At 54.8% G+C, this 17,553-nt stretch overlaps 1 protein-coding gene across 9 annotated transcripts in view; it reads left to right on the plus strand.

Moving 5' to 3' along the window:
• Positions 1–17,553, plus strand: part of Kif17 (kinesin family member 17) — a 34,709-nt gene that overhangs the window by 8,805 nt on the left and 8,351 nt on the right. For 7 of the 9 annotated variants that reach the window (XM_074081130.1, XM_074081131.1, XM_074081132.1 and 4 more), the window contains 5 exons: positions 3,305–3,494; positions 6,063–6,509; positions 14,135–14,799; positions 15,057–15,128; positions 16,204–16,415. In XM_074081130.1, the coding sequence (XP_073937231.1) occupies positions 3,305–3,494; positions 6,063–6,509; positions 14,135–14,799; positions 15,057–15,128; positions 16,204–16,415 (1,586 nt within the window). Of the gene's footprint in view, positions 1–3,304; positions 3,495–6,062; positions 6,510–8,997; positions 9,108–12,295; positions 12,444–14,134; positions 14,800–15,056; positions 15,129–16,203; positions 16,416–17,553 lie in introns of all 9 variants that reach the window. The other 2 variants (XM_074081139.1, XM_074081137.1) reach the window with 2 other exon arrangements.

Below are 17,553 nucleotides of genomic sequence, written 5' to 3' on the forward strand. Positions count from 1 at the left end.
GTCTCCAAAAATAAGAGAAAGAGAGACCTGCCAGGAGTGGAGAAGATAGCCAGTGAGTGGCCAGGTTGGACTCAGGGCTGCCCTTTGGCTTTGGTGAGAGGCATTGGTCATTTCTCCCATGTGGGGCTGTACATGCTAGGTGGGGTTGGTCTTGTCTAAAGAGGAGAGGTGGGCCATCCTTGTCCCCCTCCAGCTCTGGCACTTCTTATTTGACCACTCCTCCATGCCCGGGGGGCAACAAGCCAGTAATTCCAGCTTCGGGGAGGATAGTCAATTCATTCAGCAAAGACTTACTGGGAATATCCGGCAGGTGCCAGAGTGCCAGGCACCAGGCCACACATTGCACCACACCCACATGGAGTTAAAGGTCCCTGCTCCCCCAGTCTCCATCCAGACTGGAAACCCCAGCCCTCCTCTTGCAGCTGACTCTGCATGAATGTAGCTCCATTTTGCCCTCTCAGTGCAAGAACCTCTGCCACCCACCTGACATCTCTCCCCATCTTCTCTCCTGGAATGATGAGTCACAGCTCAGCCCCCGCCCAGGGAAGTAGGCAGAGGAGGTGATACAGGATGCTGCTCCTTCTTAGCAGCTCCAGAAGGCCAGACTGTGGGGTCAGGGCCCTGTCTGTTTGCAGAACGTTGACCAACTGCCCCAGGGTAGCAGGGGGCTCTCTCCTTCACTACCCTGGACTCTGGGAAGGCCTCAGTTACCAGGCCCTTGGTAAGATGGCTGCCTTAGGGACTCCCCATGACAAATGTGCTCCATGAAACACACCTGGGGGACCAGGCCTCTGACACAATGGCTCGTGGGTGATGTGCGGGTGTCTCTCCTGGAAGCCTCTCAGCAGCCAAAGAAGGAAGTCCTGCTCTTGCTCTTATCGTTTGTAAGAGTGTTACTGGAAATTGGGTTCCTTGATCTCAATACCAATTCACAAGTAACAAGAGCTGGGTTGGGGGGGCGGGGGGAGTAAGGTTTATTGATCATCAGATACGAGGAGGACAGGGAAAGTCAACCTCTCAAAGCTCTGTCATCCACTTCTGAGAGAAAATGTCATTTTTAAAAGGGGAGTTCAGGGGCTCAGTTCAAGTACGTGACAAAATGCATGCCCCACAGCAGTGCCAGCCTTGGTTCTCCAGGTGTCCAGTGCCACGTCTTCGAAGCTGTATGTGTTGTCTGACAGGTTTACTTGTCTGGTGGTCTGAGAGAGATAAGGGGTAGAAGACTGCCTGGTTTAACTGAAGAGTAAAGGGAGTTAACCTGGGGCTCTCCAGCATGTAGACAGAGGGGAAAATGTCAGTCTGATTCACAGTGGAGTAAACTGACCAGCATACAATCTGGTTACACCAAAAGTTTTCCCCTTTTGTGGTCCCCAGTTACAACAGATCAAGAAACTGAGGCTCCAGGCACCTACCTACAACTAGCCCAAGAGCACAGAATCAATAGAGTGGAGATGGATTTGAATTCATGTCCCGCTGCATAAGCTCCTAACCTGTACTTAACACAGGGCCTGATAAATTTTATAATTAGAGGCTGTTAGAACAGTGACAGCCAACAAGAGATTTGGGAAGGCAGAATTACCTCTCTCCCCCAGCCACTATAAACACTGTCCTGGAGCCCAATCCAGTAGTGCTTGGTGGGGCCTGAGGGGGCCTTCTCCCACTCCCTGTGTGGGCACAGTGAAATCAACCGCCCCTCCTAGACCTGGACCCTGGTCATATCCCCGCTTCTGTTCCCCTCTCCATCCCTGCTGCAGCCCAGCTGGTTGCTATGGCAACCTGGCTGGGCCTCTTGCAGCCAGGATGAGCAGTTACCAAGGAACAGGCATACAGCTGGCGGCCATCGCTCAGCACCTCCCCGGGGCCAGCATTAGGAGTGGAGAGGGGACAGGACTAGTGGGAGGGGTCCCCTGGGAGTATCTGGCGTTGAAGGACAAGCCTTCCTGGGCACAAAAGTAGTGGGGGACCTCTTAAGCCCTGGGGTTGCTCAGGCCAGAGACACCATCCTGTGCTGTCTGACCTGCGTCCACTGAGCCCTGGTTCCTGCAGAGCTTCTTTTCAGATCGCTCCCTTCTCATTCCCTACAGCAGTCTTGCAGATGTGGGGTTTATCGTCCTCATGTCACAGATGAGGGAACTGAGGCCCACAGGAGCAAACTGACTTCCCCCACCAGGTTTCTGGCCCAAGTTCTCGTGACTAAATGGGAAACTAAATAGATTGTCCCTGAAGCTGCAGGCTACCAGCCAACCCTGGGGTCAGCCTTTTCACATCAAGCTGCACTTCCTGCAGGATGCTCTCTGTACCTCGTCTCTGGAGCCTTCTGTCACCTGTGCCAGCAATAATAGCTGTGTGGCCTTCAGCAAGTCTCGTAACCTTTTTGGGCCTCTGTTGCTTATCCATTCCATGGAGCCCAGTCCTTCAGACTGAGTCATTGTTCATCCACCTCACACCAGAGCAGATGGGACCAGCTGTACCTCCCCCCACCCCACAGCCACCCCACCTGAGATCCATCTGGGATCCTTGAAGCTACGTGGAGCAGTGCCTCTGAGCCTGCATGGCTCTGAGGAGCAAGCGGGTCCATGGGCAGGCAAACAGCTGCTGTCTAACTCATTCTGCTGTTGTCAGAGTGGTTTTATTTCCTCTTATACTTGAAAACTACTTCATTTCACAGTGCCGTGTGAACAACAGAGCACCCTGGCTGCCTGGAAAGTGGGCAGAGAGCATGAAACACACTGACATCCTCGCCCCATTTTGCTGAGGGCTGGACCCATCTGAGCTGTAGGCTTGCAGGAACTCTGAGCCACAATGGCCTTCAGCTGCTGAGGTCCAGGACTTGGGAGCATTCCCATTGCCTTGGAGGGGAGGGGGTGATCAGGAGCCTTGTGGCCAGGATGAAGGGGACAGCACTAAGAGCCTTTGGGTGACTACAGGGTCTGTCCCAAAGAGCAGAAGCACCCAGACTGAAAACCACCTTTGCAGTAAGAGTATTGATTGTAACAGTACTAACTGGACAGTACCTATGTCACTGTGCTAAGCACTCAGTGTGCCTTATTTTACTTACTCTTCTCCATATTCTCTATGAAAGAGACACTTCATGCCCTTTTTACAGATGTGCAAACTGAGGTGCAGGTAAGTCACTGGCCCAAGGTCCCACAGGAAGCAAGAGGCAGCTGGCTCTGCCTGAGCAAACTCCCTACCTGTTAGAGGGTAATGCAGGTGTGGTCTGGAATGGGTCCTTAGGGTGTCAGCTCCTAGGAGGCAGGAGGTGCTGGCCCGTCCCGACCCGACCCGTTCTTCCCGCCCACAGCTGAAGGAGCACCCGGAGAAGGGCGTGTACGTGAGGGGGCTGTCCATGCACACCGTGCACAGTGTGGCCCAGTGCGAGCGCATCATGGACACCGGCTGGAAGAACCGCTCGGTCGGCTACACCTTGATGAACAAGGACTCCTCGCGCTCTCACTCCATCTTCACCATCAGCATTGAGATCTATGCTGTGGGTACGTGGGCCACACAACCTGAGCCAGCTTCCTGCCCTGCTAGTCAGGACCCTTCACCTTTTGGAGCCTTTGAGCCCCCTGGGAACCTGTGCAGAGAAGCCCTAACTGCCTGGGGGAGACTGTTGAGCTCCCCCCACGCTGGGCCTCTCTCTGGCTTCCTGCAATAACAATAAGGATTTTAACAGTAACACTGGTAGCTCGCCTTGAGCACTTACTCTGTGTCAAGTAATTTAAGTACATTGTCTCACTTATTCCTTACAGTAACCCCTTGAGCCAGATTTATTATGCCCATTTTTCAGAGGAGAAAATCAAGGCCTCCCTCACAACTGAAGGGTCAGAGCTGGGATACTATGCAGGGGTTGGGAGGTGTCTGCCCCGAGGGTGTGTATCATTCTGACCTTGTGGCTCCTCCTTTTTCTTAGTAACATTCTTTGCTCTTCAGTCATCTGCTTTTTCTTTCTGAAAGAGTTACTGAGAAAGAGAAGAGGAAGGAGAGAACGCATGTTTATTTTGGGCACCTGTAGGCTGGGTGCTGTGTTAAGTGCTTCCTTGTTCCATATAACCTATCTCTTTTCACATATGAGGAAACTGAGCTCTGAGGGGTGAAGGAGTCCCACAGTCACTAAGCACCGGAGCTGAAATTTGAACCTAGGACTCCCTGACACCAGGATTTTCCACCAATCTTACAGCTGCCTCTGAGTTTATGTCTGTCATGATTAGAACTCCAAAGAGCAACAGAGCAGGACCAGTGCAACTAGGAATGTAGTTCTGGGGACATCCCTGAGCCAGAGTCAAAGCCTGGGCCTGTGGGACCCTCCCACCACACTGTCCAGTCTAGTGCCCCGAGTGCAGGGCCATCAGCCTGAGTGTTCCTGGGAGAGGCCCACTTTGGGAGGACAGGATCAGTGTGGTCACAGCCTCAGGTGATGAGGCTGGGATGGGGTGGGCACCCGGCAGCAGGCTGGGTCAGGAGGGTGCAGAAGGCACTTTCGGAGCAGCCTGTGGGGCTAGAGGACAGTCGTGCTCATGTCTTTTCTTCGTGGTGCTGAGGATTTGCCCCACTGAGCTATGTCCCAACCTCTTAGGTTTTTGAGACAGTGTCACTATGTAGCCCCAGGATGGCCTTGAGCTGGCCAACCTGCTGCCTCCTCCCTGAGTGCTGGGATTATAGGCGTCATGCCCTTTTCTAGCACATCTCTGCAAGGGTTAAAGTTGTCTCTGGCTTCTCCTTGCTATAAATGACGTTATGACAAACATCTTTGTGTACAAAGCCTGCTTGTGAGTCATATCCTCAGGTTAGATTCCTGAACCAGACTCTGGAAGCAAAGGGTATAGACATGTTTAAGGGTCTCGGCACATTCTGCAAAGAGCTTTCCAGAAGAGTAGTGCCAAGTTCCTTCCTGCTCCCTTTTAAGGGCCTGGAGACTCAAGGCCCTCACACGTCCATCTCTACAGAACTGTCTCCCCAGCTTCAGATTGTGGGGCCCATGCACACAACTTGGACCAATTCTGGTCTCAGCAGCAGGAAATAAGGAAGGGAGTACCTCCCCCATGCCGTCCCTTCTCCAGCTCCCAGTTTGGGCCCAGACCACTAAGTCAGAAACAAAGATTTTTATCTCCATCCCTTGGGAGCGGTGTATGGAGCAGTCCTGTGACTGGAAACTCTGAGTAGCACAGAGCAAACTGTCATTCCGTGAGTCCTTGAGTGGCACGTGCCAGCATGATCTGGAGCCCTTCCACTGACCCTTCCTGGTGGGGTTTAGCCCCATGTCACTGGGAGAAGGGCTGAGCTTTAGGATTAAGGGTGAAGTCATTTCCCAAGATTCACATCCACTAAGGGTTAGGATTGGGATGGGACCCTCCAGGGCCGTGTCCTGGAGCCAGTGCCCAGCTGTCCTGTCCTCAACACCAAGCTCTGCCCTAATGCACAACCCAGGCCCTACAGAGCTGACCTTGTTCTTAGGGGATCGGACCCCTGCTGCGTGTTGAGCCCAAGGAGACCCTGTCAGAATGTGCTGTCGAGTGACTTTTTTGCTTCCCCAGCAACCAGTCTTGGTGGGGAGCCAGGCACCCTGGTCTCACTGAGTTATTGTGAGGCTTTGAGAATCAGAGAGGTACACACAGCAAGGAGGAGGACTGGGCCCCAGGGTCTCGAAGTGGATGCTTTTTGCATGAAAGATCACAACTTCCAGATGATTCAATCACATTTCCTGTCTTCTGCCACTGGCCTCACAAGTCTGTAGGAACCATTGTGGTGGGCCAAAGGAATCCTGCTGCTCTCAGAGGACAGTCTGGAGTCCCTCTGCCCCGACACACTCTTGCTCCTGTACTCAGACAGCCCTGGGTATTGATCTTGGCTCCTCATCTTGGCATCTGTGTGACCTTGAGCAAGTTACGTGGCTTTCTGGGCCTCAGTCTCCTCATCTGTAAAGTGGGCACAGTGGTCCCACCTCCTTCGTGGGGCTCCTGTTCTGAAACGAGACTCTCGGTGGGTGGTGGGGCCCGGTGCTGAACTGCCCTCATCTCTTGGGTCTCACCCCAAGTTCCTCGCCCCCGTGTTGTCTGCAGATGAGCGGGGCAAAGACCACCTCCGCGCAGGCAAGCTGAACCTGGTGGACCTGGCGGGCAGCGAGCGGCAGTCCAAGACAGGGGCCACGGGGGAACGGCTCAAGGAGGCCACCAAGATCAACTTGTCACTGTCAGCGCTAGGCAATGTCATCTCAGCCCTGGTGGACGGACGCAGCAAGCACATTCCCTACCGGGACTCCAAGCTGACCCGTCTGCTGCAGGACTCGCTGGGTGGCAACACCAAGACACTGATGGTGGCCTGCCTGTCCCCTGCCGACAACAATTACGACGAGACCCTCAGCACACTGCGCTACGCTAACCGAGCTAAGAACATCAAGAACAAGCCGCGTATCAACGAGGACCCCAAGGACGCGCTGCTGCGCGAGTACCAGGAGGAGATCAAGAGGCTCAAAGCCATCCTGGCACAGCAGATGAGCCTCGGCACAGGTGTGGGGAGGGAAGGGGCTTTGCTCCCTCCTCGCCCCGGATTTCCACCTGAAAGTCCCGGCTCCAGCTCCCCGTGGGCGTGTCTTTTGAACACTGGGCGAGCCTGGGCGGCTTTTGCCGGTTGGCAGCAGCCTCTAGAAGAAGCCAGTCTGTCCCCAGGCTGGCCGCCCTCCCCCGCCTCTGGGCTGCTTATCTGTCATCCACCTGTCTGCCTGCTGTCTCTGTGGCAGAGTCGTGATCTTAGCAGCTGGCTGACTCACTTCCCCATGTTCCACCCCTGCTCCTAATTGGGCACCTTGTTATTGCGGCTCCCACGCCCAGGCATTTGGTAGAAACCCCAGCCTGGAGCACAGGCCTGCAGGGCCCTTGGTTCTGAAGGTCTCTGGGCCGAGCTACAGCACAATCTTTTTGGGGAGGGGGCACAAAAGGGCCTGGGTTCATCAGCCTCTGTCCATCCATTCTACGCCCAGCCCTTCATCTGCCCCCCGCCCATCCACCATCAGCCCACCCTTGTTGTTTATTCATCACCTGCTTGCTCTCAGCTCACAGTCTTCCCACCCTCCCTCCCTCCTTCCATCTATCCACCCATCCTTCCGCTTAATCCACCTACTGTCCACCCTCCCTCCCATCCATCCATCCATCCTAACCACCCACCTTCCCTTCCTTCTATGTATTTACCTGTTTATTTTCTCCATCTTGACATCTGCCTCTTCTCTGCCTTTCCACCCTCCTCCCACTCTTCCATACACTGTTCCCCGAGTACTTCTTCCATGTGTGGACTCAGGCTGACTCTGGGAACACAGAGATCGTTGTGACCCAGGCTCTGCCTCAGGATTTGCTGGGCGGGGGGGGAATGCTAGCTACCTTCACATGTAAGGTAAGACTCTAGGGCCGGCAGCAGCACGGGCAGGAAGGAGCACATAGCCAGTTCTGTCTGGGAGGATGTGGCCAGTCAGGGAAGGCTCCACAGAGGACCTGGTGACCAAGCTGAGTCTTGGAGGATGAGAAAGTTCCTTGTTACGATGTGTGGCCGGTGTGTGCAAAGGTGCACAGAATGCTGAGGGGCCTGGGGGGCTGCATGTACCGCTGGTAGAGGGAGGCAGGGGTGGAGAGGGAGGGAAACAAGAACTTTCCTCCTCTGTCCCTTCTCTGTAAGGGGAAGACGAGATGGAGTGGCAAGAGCTACGGGTGCATCCTCAACCCAGCAGCTACCATGTGTCCAGCCTTCCATGGTGGCACAGCAGGCCTGCCGGGGGGCGGAGGGGGGCAGTTCCTGGGTTAGAAGCCTGGAGTTCAACAGGCTTCTGGCAGTGGCCAGGAAGGTACCAGGTGACAAGCTGAGATGGAGCAGTCAATAGCCAGCTTACTTCCTGTCCCCCGGCCTCCATCTCCTCCTAAAATGGAGAGAGTGAGGACACTGGCCCTGCTTTTGCTGTGGGCACTGGGGAAATTACCTGAGGGGCTGGCGTGACCGGCCATGGGAACCCCACAGATGGCATGCTCGCTCTGAGCTGTAGCGGAGCCTTGAGCCACGCTCCAGGAGAGGCCCACTCAGCCTCTTTCGTCTCTCTTCCCCTTTAGCAGAGTATGAGTCATGTCTGCCTCTGCTGGCCCCAGGATTTCTCCTCTGCCCCCTCACCTCTCCTCCAGGCAGCCTGCCCCATACCCCCGAGGGGCCCTTGCCCCTGTGAAATGCAGCCATCAGCCTCAGGCAGGCCAGACCACTCCTGCTCTCTCAGCATCACTTAACTCACCTGGCCCTCTCTTCTGGACCCTCCCTCCCCGGATGCCCTCTGTCCCATTCTCCTCCTGCCTCCTCAGTTCAGCAGTTGCTGCTTCCCACTCCCGAGGATCTTCCTACCCTTGACTCCAATGCCCGGTCACCCCAGGGTCACTACTATATCCCCTCCTCTCTCTACGGGAACCTGTCCTTACCTCCACTCCAACCTCCACTCCGCCTACCCTCACTCACTTCTCTCCAGCCATGCTTGGGTTCCCAGTGTAGGTCCATGCTCGCCCCAGGGCCTTTGCACTCACTGCTCCCTCTGACTGGAAAGCAATTCCTCCTGGTCTCTGCCTGCCTCTCTCTCACTTCAGTTCTCCACTTGCATCTTGCCTCTAAGAGGTCTTGCCTGACTATGGTACAGAAAGTATCGCCTTTTTCCTGTCTCTACCTCTGAGCATCCCCTCTTCCTTGTAATCCCCTTGTCACATTCTACTCATTTTGCTTATTAGTTTGCTTGGGAAAGCTCAGCGTGGGTGCAGAATTTCTTTCTCTCAGTGCCACATCCCTAGTATCCAGAACATCCAGGTGCTACGTGCAGATTTGTTGGGTGACAGAGCGGCCCAGCATTTTATACACATGTTTGAATCAAACTCAACACTTTCAAGTCTTTCCCCAGTGACTGCATTGTTCTCTTCTGGATTCTGCTTAGTTCCTGAGAACCATGTACCCCTGGCTCTTGATTCATCTCTTTTTCCCCTGCAGCCCTCCCACCCAGTCAGGCACCCCTGGACCCTGTCCAGGTTGAAGAGAAGCCTTTGCCGCCCCCTGTGGTCCAGCATGACACAGAGGCCGAGAAGCAGCTCATCCGAGAGGTGAGGACAGGCAGACAGGTCCAGTGGGAATGGGAAGGCTGCAAGGAGCCCCAGCACCATCAGGTCAGCATGCTGGGATTTGAACCCGGGTACCTGACTCCAGACTGTAGTCTGTGCAATGTCGGGGCCTGCGTGGGGAGAGCACAGAAGGCTTGAGTGCAGTCATAGGAGCCAGGTCTCGGTACTGAAGGAAGGGGTGGTTAGGGGTTGGTGGAAGCCGAGAAGGACTATGAAAAGGCCAGGTGGTCAGAGGGAGTGGAGTTGCCCTCAGCATTCACCACTAAGCCCAGACTGAGGCCAGGGCAGCCATTTGGTTTGTTGTGATTGTGGTGTTGGCTGCCTGGGAACACCTGGGTCCTTTCACACATGTGTGTTCCATCATCTCTGGGAAGCAGCAAGGCAGGTAACACTGAGTAGGGCACCTGTACAGCCAGGCATGGCTCCGTTCTGACCCCAGGCTTAGGCTGACTTCAGAAGCCTCTGCCATCAGAAGGCTGACTCTGAGATCTGAGCATCTGGGGGGTCAGAACTTGATCCTTTAGGGGGAACTGGTTTTTCCTGATGGGGGACCTGGTTCCAGGCCCAGGCTGCTCTGCGAGGGTCTGGCCTGGTTGTATCCTTGAATGACGCTGTCTGGCTAAGGGCCTGGAACTGGCTGAGGGGCAGACCAGTAAATCCTGGGACTCCAGTCCTGTAGCATGAGGTTCTGGGAGCTCAGCTGCTCCCTGGGCCTTTGAATCTACTGATCTGGTGCAGGTCCAGGTGTCTGGAGCCCTGGGCCAGCTGCTGGGGGAGGGCTGAACACAAGCCCACAGGGAAGAGAAGCCACAATTGCAAGCTTCCACACTATGTCTAGAACTCCAGCATGACAGTGACTTTGCTCACAGATGTCTAGACTTCCTCATCCTGGGCAGGCTCCCTAGCGGGCGCCACCGCCCCCTAGTGGTCCCCAAGGAGAAGAGCCTTATTCCAGGCAGGCCACTGTAAGGTGGCTTGGGAGGGTCCTTCTGCCCTTGGGGAGGGAGGTCATCTGCCCCATCTCCGTACCCTGTGGACATCAGAGACCATCAGAGGGCTCTGCCTGATCCGCCACCCTGACATTCCATTACTGACCCTGGAGTCTCTGCTTTGAGCCACTCTTGGAGGCAGGGTTTGGGTATCTGATTTCTTCGCTCCTGGGGACTTGGATCTATCAGGCTGGGGACCAGGGAGGAGGCCCCTCTGTATAAGGAGAGACAGCTCAGCTGGGGTCTGAGGTGTGCTAAGCTGCAGAATTGTCGGTAGTAGGCGATCTGGACTAGAAAATTCCAAGGGTCATTGGCGTTTACTTTCTACAAGTGCAGTTCTGATGGGCTCTGTGGCCAGGGGCAGGTGTCCCCTGTCATGGACCACCCATGGACCGTGGTGGCTTGCCTGCTGCTTCACATGGACTGTATGGGCTTTATTGTTTTGGTTTGGTTTTTGAGACGGGGGTCTTGCTACGTAGCCCAGGCTGGCCTCGAACTCTCCATCCTCCTGTCTCAGCCTCCCGAGTGCTGAGATTACAGGTGTGTCCACCACGCCAGGCTTTACTTCACACAGACTGTGTGAAGGCAAAAAGAAGGCTGGTCTCATCACTGGGGTGTGTAATGAGCACCAAGCAGGAGCTTGGGTCTGGGCTTAGCCCCAGTCCCCACTCACCCTCAGCGAATGTGTCCTGAGCTCCTGCTGGGCACTGGTGCGAGGCTGGAGAGGCTTGTGGGTGAGGGGCAGGTTACTGCTTTAATTATGGAAGGACGGTTCTGCAGAGCGTCAGGAAAGGTCTGGTACCGGGCATTTTGTCCACGGGGAGGTGTTGTGTTGGAGGGAGGTGAGGGCTTGAGGGAGGCGTTGAGGTACAGGAAGGGGGTGTGAGATCGGGGGAGGGGTGCGGCACAGAGGGAGGTGGGGGACTAAGGACATGCATGTGGATGCGTGGTTTTGGTTTGCTCATGCATGTGTGTGCACACGTGTGTGATTGTACGTGCGTGCCCTTGTGTGGGATGCTGGGATGGGAATGGCGAGAAGGCAGAGGAGAGAGTGGCTGGTGGTCAGAGAGCTGCCTTGTGGTGCAACCTCCCTGGGCCTCAGTGACACTGCAGGAGTGACCGTGAGGCTCAGGTGCTTCTGAAGGTGTACTGAAGCATGCGTCTCAGGATGCCCGTCCTATGGAGGAGGCCCTTAGTGAACCTCTAAGATCATGGAGGCTAAGGAAGCCAAGTGACAGTGGCAGGAGGTTGAGAGGGTGGTGGGAAAAGCCTCTTGGAGGGGGAGGGGTTGGAGGCCCTAAGGTCTGGAGAAAACAGATATGTCTGGGAGTGCAAATTACAAGTGGCCCAAAATGTGGCAAGAATGAGGGGTGTCCGGGTTTGGGGCAAGCATAAACCTAGTGTGCACAAAGCCCTGGGTTCAATCCCCGGCATCACAAAAATAAAAATTTTTTAAAAAGGAGGGGTGGTCAAGGGGCTATAGCATCATGTCACATGGGGGCTTAGATGTCTCCATAAACATGGGAAACTGCTGAAATCCTACACAGAGGAGGAACTGTATAGTGGGATGCATGTAGCAGTTTGGGGCAGTAGCAAGAGTGGAGGAGGAGGCCAGGTGGGAGGCTTTTGGGACAAGAGCCAGTGGTGACAGCAGAGATGGAGAGGGAAGTTGATGCATAGAAATGTATTTTGTCATTAATGGGTTGAGACCATTGAGTAAAAATGCATTTGTGGATGGGGAAAGGTCCTCATGACATAGTGTTGTGTGGAAAAAATAGATTGCAAGCACATATGTATCTCACTAGTCCATTAAAAATGTACAGAGAGCTGGGTGCAGTGGCCCATGCCTGTAATCTCTACTATTTGGGAGGCAGAGGTAAGAAGATCACAGTTCAAGGCCAGCCCCAAGCAAAAAGCAGGAGACCTATTTGAAAAATAACTAAATCAAAAAGGGCTGGGGGCATGGCTCAACTGGTAGAGAACCTGCCTTGTAAACCCAAGGCCCTGAGTTCAAACCCCAATGCCACCAAAAACAAAACAAAAAGATTCACTAGAACCTTCACTAGTGTGAAGTTTTCATGTCACTCTCTTGACTTGCTTGTATTCTCTGTACCCATGACTGGAAGGGGACCCCTGAAAGCTGAGTTAGCACTGCCCCCTGCATCTCCCCACCCATCCCAGGAATATGAGGAGCGCCTGGCCCGGCTGAAGGCAGACTATGAGGCAGAACAAGAGTCTCGGGCCAGGCTGGAGGAAGACATCACTGCCATGCGTAACTTGTATGACGTGAAGCTATCCACTCTGGAGGAGAGCCTTCGGAAGGAGACAGGTGCGCATGATCTAGGCTGCCTCCCTCCCTTCTAGTCACTGACATGAATAAAGCACTCCACACACCAGGCTCAGTTCTGCTTAATCCTCACAACAGCCTGGCCAGGCAGGTACCACAGTTACCCTCATTCTATAGACGAAGAAACCGAGGCATAGAGAGGGTAAGTAATGTGCCCATGTTTATAAAATGGAACCAAGATTTGAACCTGGGCAGTGTGGCCTTAACGCAGTGTTCTTACACATAACACTGCATCATAGTGGCTTGGCCCCAGGCTGGACCCAGCTCCAGGATGATTTAGAGGTATGAAGTGTCACCCTTGCTTAAGGGGTGCCTCCGACTTTTGAGTCTGTCTATTACCAAGTCAACCACAACCCATAAAGATTCAGTCATTAAGCCAGGCATGGTGCCGCAAGCCTGTAATCCCAGCTACTTGGGAGGCTGAGATCAGGAGGATTATGGTTTCAGGCCAGCTAGGCAAAAAGTTAGTGAGACCCCATCTCAACGGAAAAAAAGCTGAGCATGGTGTCGTGTGCCTGCCATCCCAGCTATGACAGGGAGTGTAAAACAGGATTTTGGTTCAGGCTGGTCTGGGCAAAAAGCTAGACCCTATCTCCAAAATAACCAGAGCAAGAGGGGCTGGAGATGGAGCTCAAATGGTAGAGCAGGCGCCTGCCTAGCAAGTGAGAAGCCCTGAATCCAGTACCAGCCATCGGGAAGGTGATGTGGAAGTCTCTGCCTTCTTTTTGGCCTTCTAGGAGCCCCCCAGGCAGCTCCCCACAGCACAAAAACATCTGTTGGCACTGATGACGACCACTGAGCACATGGTTGGCACTGTTTGTGGCCATCACTTGTGTGCCAGGTGCTATGGGGGGAGCTTTAGCTGCACCCATCCTTGAGCGTCATCCCATCCATTGAGGCAGGACATGGAGTCCTCACATTCAGGTGGGGAAACCAAGGCAGGCAAGGTCCAGGCCACTTGGCCAGGGTATGGGTGTCATGTTTCAGCCAAGGGAGTCAGGGCCTTCCTTAGGGGACACGAGTTATTAAAAAAAAAAAAAATGGATGGATGTAAAGGCGTGGTTTGGAGCCCCCTGAATTGGGGCCTGTGTGAGCAAACCCCCTTCCAAGTTGGGGAGACACCACTCCAGCTGCACCCACCCAGAAGAAGAGGAAGGGCAGCTTGTAGCACTTTTTCCTCAGACTGTAACCTCCAGTGTGAGTATTCAGCTTCCACTGTTTGGGCTCTGGAGTTGTGACATGTCCGCAGTGTTCATTTGCTCTTGGGAGTCTAGCATATTCCCTGGGCACTCCAGTGGGGCCCCTGGGCCTGTCGCTCAGGATGCTCAGCCTTGGGAGGCAGCAAGAGGCAGCCATGGGCAGCCTGCTCACCTGGAAGAACAGTGCTGAAGCAGGGCAGTAGGAGCCAGTGCTCAGTGGCTGGGGTTTCAGAGAGGAGACATGTTGGTGCTTGTCAGGGAGGGCTTCCTGGAAGAGGGGAAGAAGCAGAGTTTGGGTTCTGATGGGGTAAGGGCAGGAATGGCTGGCATGCTGGCTGTAGCTGGATCCTGGGGCCTGCAAGGCTTTCCCCCTGAAGTCAGTCTCTTGGAGATGGTGGCTTGGGGCCACCTTCTGGGCAGCAGTCCCCACTTTTGTCCCCTTTAAAACATTGCAAGAAGTTCTCCTTTTTGCAGAGGCTGTCCTGAAGGCAGAAATCCTCTACAAGGCTGAAGTCTTGTCGAAGGCTGAGTTTGCCAGCAGGTCCGAGTGCTCACCAGCTGCCCAGTACAAGATGGCTGAGAAGCCTGAGGCCCTCTGCATGCCCGACGCCCTGCCCAGTGATGAGGTCTCTATGGCCCAGGTTTCTCCCAGCTTTGAGGATCTGCTCCAGGTGGAGCCTTCCAAGTCTGAGGTTTCTTCTGGGTCCAATGAGTCGTCCACACTCGAAGACTCCTCTATGTCAGAGGCCTTCCCTGGGCCTGAGGAGCTTCCCAACGTGGAGTTCTCAGTGCCTGGGGTGGAATCCAGGAACAGGTATTTCTCGGAGGAGTATCTCAGCCAGGAGATGGCTGGGCCCCAGCTGGAGGGTGAGAACTACGGCCAGGATGAGAATTATGGCCAGGATGAGAACTACGTCCAGGACGAGAATTACAGCCAGGATGAGAATTGTGTCCAGGACAAGAATTACATCCAGGACAAGAGCTATGTCCACGATGAGGAACCACCCATGGCGCCCCTCCAGATATTATCAGGCCTGCAGGACCCATTTGCTGAGCTAGAAGCCAAGCTGGCCAGGCTGTCCTCCACCGTGACCAGGGTGGACTCGCCCCAGACAGACATCGCCCAGGTCCCTGAGCAGGTAGCCAATGTCACGTGTGATGCCATGCACAACTGAGCAGGCAGAGCTGGCAGGGGGCATGGGGTCACTGTGCATACACAGGGTTTCTCACTTCTGCTCCAGAAGCACCTTCCAGTGACAGAGGAGGCTGTGGGTGAGGAGGCTGTGGGTGGGTGTGGCTGTGTCTCCCCTGGGACTTGAAGGGGTAGAGGTGGGGGTGGTGATAGGAGGATTCTAGCCCAAACCTCTCCTCCTCCCTGCCCTCTTCTCCCCACAAGCACCCACCCGTGCTGGAACCCAGTGACATTGGTTCAGAGGCAGAGGTGGCTGATGATCTCCCACTCAGGCCTGTGAGTACCCTCCTGGCCCTCTGTGTATCTGGCCAGGCTCTGTCCAACTTCGTGTCCCCTCCCTTCCTGGGCCTCAGTTTCCTCATCCATGAGACAGGGACTACAACCCCTGCCCTCCCTGGGTTTGTAGCATGTGGCCCATGGCCAAGCAATGTTCAAACCGGAGGATGGTCACGCTGCTCGTGGTTGATATGAACCAGAGCCTGTTCTAGACAGTGACCTTGTGGCCCAGTGTCTGCTGAGGACAGAGCTGTAGGTCAGGCCTGGTGCAGCTGTGGACCTACTTTGGGCCTTTTGTCTTCTTCTTGGGGCAGGCTAGGGAAGTGAGAGGCAGCTTTAAATCCCCCAGGGAGAGTGAAGACCACCTGCCAACCTCTGGACTTGAGTACTGGATGGGGCTGGTATGTGCAGGCTCTCAGAAGTTGGTATGTGGAGTGGCTGGGGAGGACATAGCTAGAAAGTGACATTGAGGTGGGATCTAGACAAGAAGGAGAGGCCAGAAAAGAACAGCAAATGCCAAGGTCTTGTGACTGGGGAAATCTTGACTTTCTCAGTGACAAAAATGAAACCAGGGTCCTGGCTGGGTGGACAGGTGGGGGCAGGGAGCAGGCAGAGCAGACACAGCAACCTGGGCAGGAACTAGACTTCCCTGTACATGTGCTAGCAAAGGGGTGCTGTGATTGACTTATATTTTAAGAAAATCACCCTGGCCACCACGTGGAGACTGAATCATAGAAGGGTAAGAGAGGAAGCTGGGGGACCATTTTGGAGGCAGTAAGAATTTGGTATAATTTAAAAAAAAAAACAAAACTAGTATAGGTTGAGCATCTTTCCTGTGAAAATTAAAATCCAAAATGTGATCTCTGAAACTTTTTAAGCAGCATAAACCTCAAAAATCTTCAGATTTCAGAGCATTTTGGATTTCAGACTTTTGGATTAGGGATACTGAACGTGTATCTTCTCACCAAGGGTGATCTGTGAAACCTCAGAGGGAGAGATGTCTCCTCTGGAACTGAGGGTGGGCAGTGAGCTCATCCTTGGGGCAACCTTCCCACCTCATCTTGGTTATATACAGGAAGCTGACCTAGCCCCAGAAGTGGCTGAGGAGGTGGTGTCCACAGCAGAGCCCGACGTGTGGATGGAGTCCGAGGCCCAGGAAACCCTAGTTTCTCAGCCTCAGCCCCTGCAGGCCACAACAACCATGAGAAGGGAGAGTGTGGGCGTGGAAGTGGCTGTACTGACCGACGAGGTGCTGCCCATAGTGGATCAGCAGCAGGTGCTGGCCCGGTGAGCAGCATAGCTTGGGCTAGAGGGAGCTTGCAGAAGGGCAGGAAGGAGGTGTGGCCCGGGCTGGATGGGAGGTGGGGCAGGCTGGGATCTTCCTGTTTTTCTGGATTTCTGCTGAGCCCACACCAGGCTCTCCCTCCACCATGGCCAGGGTGGTCCTGTCCTCTCTCCAGGGCAGTGGGGCTGGCAAGATGCCAGGCAGGGCTCTGCCCTGTAGCTGTACCATCGCAACCTGTTTCCAGTCAGGCACCTGCTAGGAAGCAGCTAGCTTTGAGGAGAAAGCAAAGGGACCATCCGTGGCCCAGCCTTCGTAGGGCCTAGCCTCTGGGGTTCCAGAAATCCCAGAGCAGGGTCACTCCAGCCACCTGGCCTCCAGAGCCAGAGATCACCTGCCCCAGGGACAGGCCACCCCAGACACCATCTGGAACCTCCAGGAGAGCTGGGCTTTTCTCATTTGCTGCCTGGCTTTGTGTGGGTCACTTTTCTGAGCCCTGGTTCTCACTGCTGTCCATGGTGATGACAACCCATCTCCATGGCAGTCAGTTGGGGCTCAGGCTCCTCCCAGCAAGGAGACTCCTCTCCCAGCAGACACAGTTCAGATACATACTGAGCAGGTACTGCATGCTGGGTCCTGGGAGGCCCAGTGGATGGGAGGTGGCCTTGGCCCTCAAGGGCTCCTGCTCCTAGGAGAGGCCAACACTCAGGCTGAGAGGGCTGTGCCCTTGGAGCAGTGGGGAGTGAATGGAGTCCACAGTCACACCACATGGCTCCCATCTTGCCTCCTCTGAGGCTTTGGCAGACTTTCAGCCTCTCTGGACTTTGGCTTGTCGCCTGTAGAATGGGTGTATTACTAGTCCTGGCTGGAGGAGCTCATGAGGGACCAACCGGGCAGTGCCCAGAGGCAGTAGCCCAGCACCATGCATATAGAAGGCCTCGGCCCACGTTTGTGGCTGTGTTCACAGGAGGTCTGGAGGGGAAGGTCAGGGAGGGCTTCATCCAGGGGGCACCTTAGCAAGGTGTGCAAGTCACATGCCTCGGGGGTGGCATTCTTGATACAGCGTGGCATCTGCCCATGTGCCCAGGGGGAACCACCTGGGAGAAGCTCTGGCAGGGAGGGTTCAAGCCGGAGTGAGTGAGG

Source organism: Castor canadensis, chromosome 7, assembly GCF_047511655.1.
Source record: "Castor canadensis chromosome 7, mCasCan1.hap1v2, whole genome shotgun sequence".
NCBI lineage: Eukaryota > Metazoa > Chordata > Mammalia > Rodentia > Castoridae > Castor > Castor canadensis.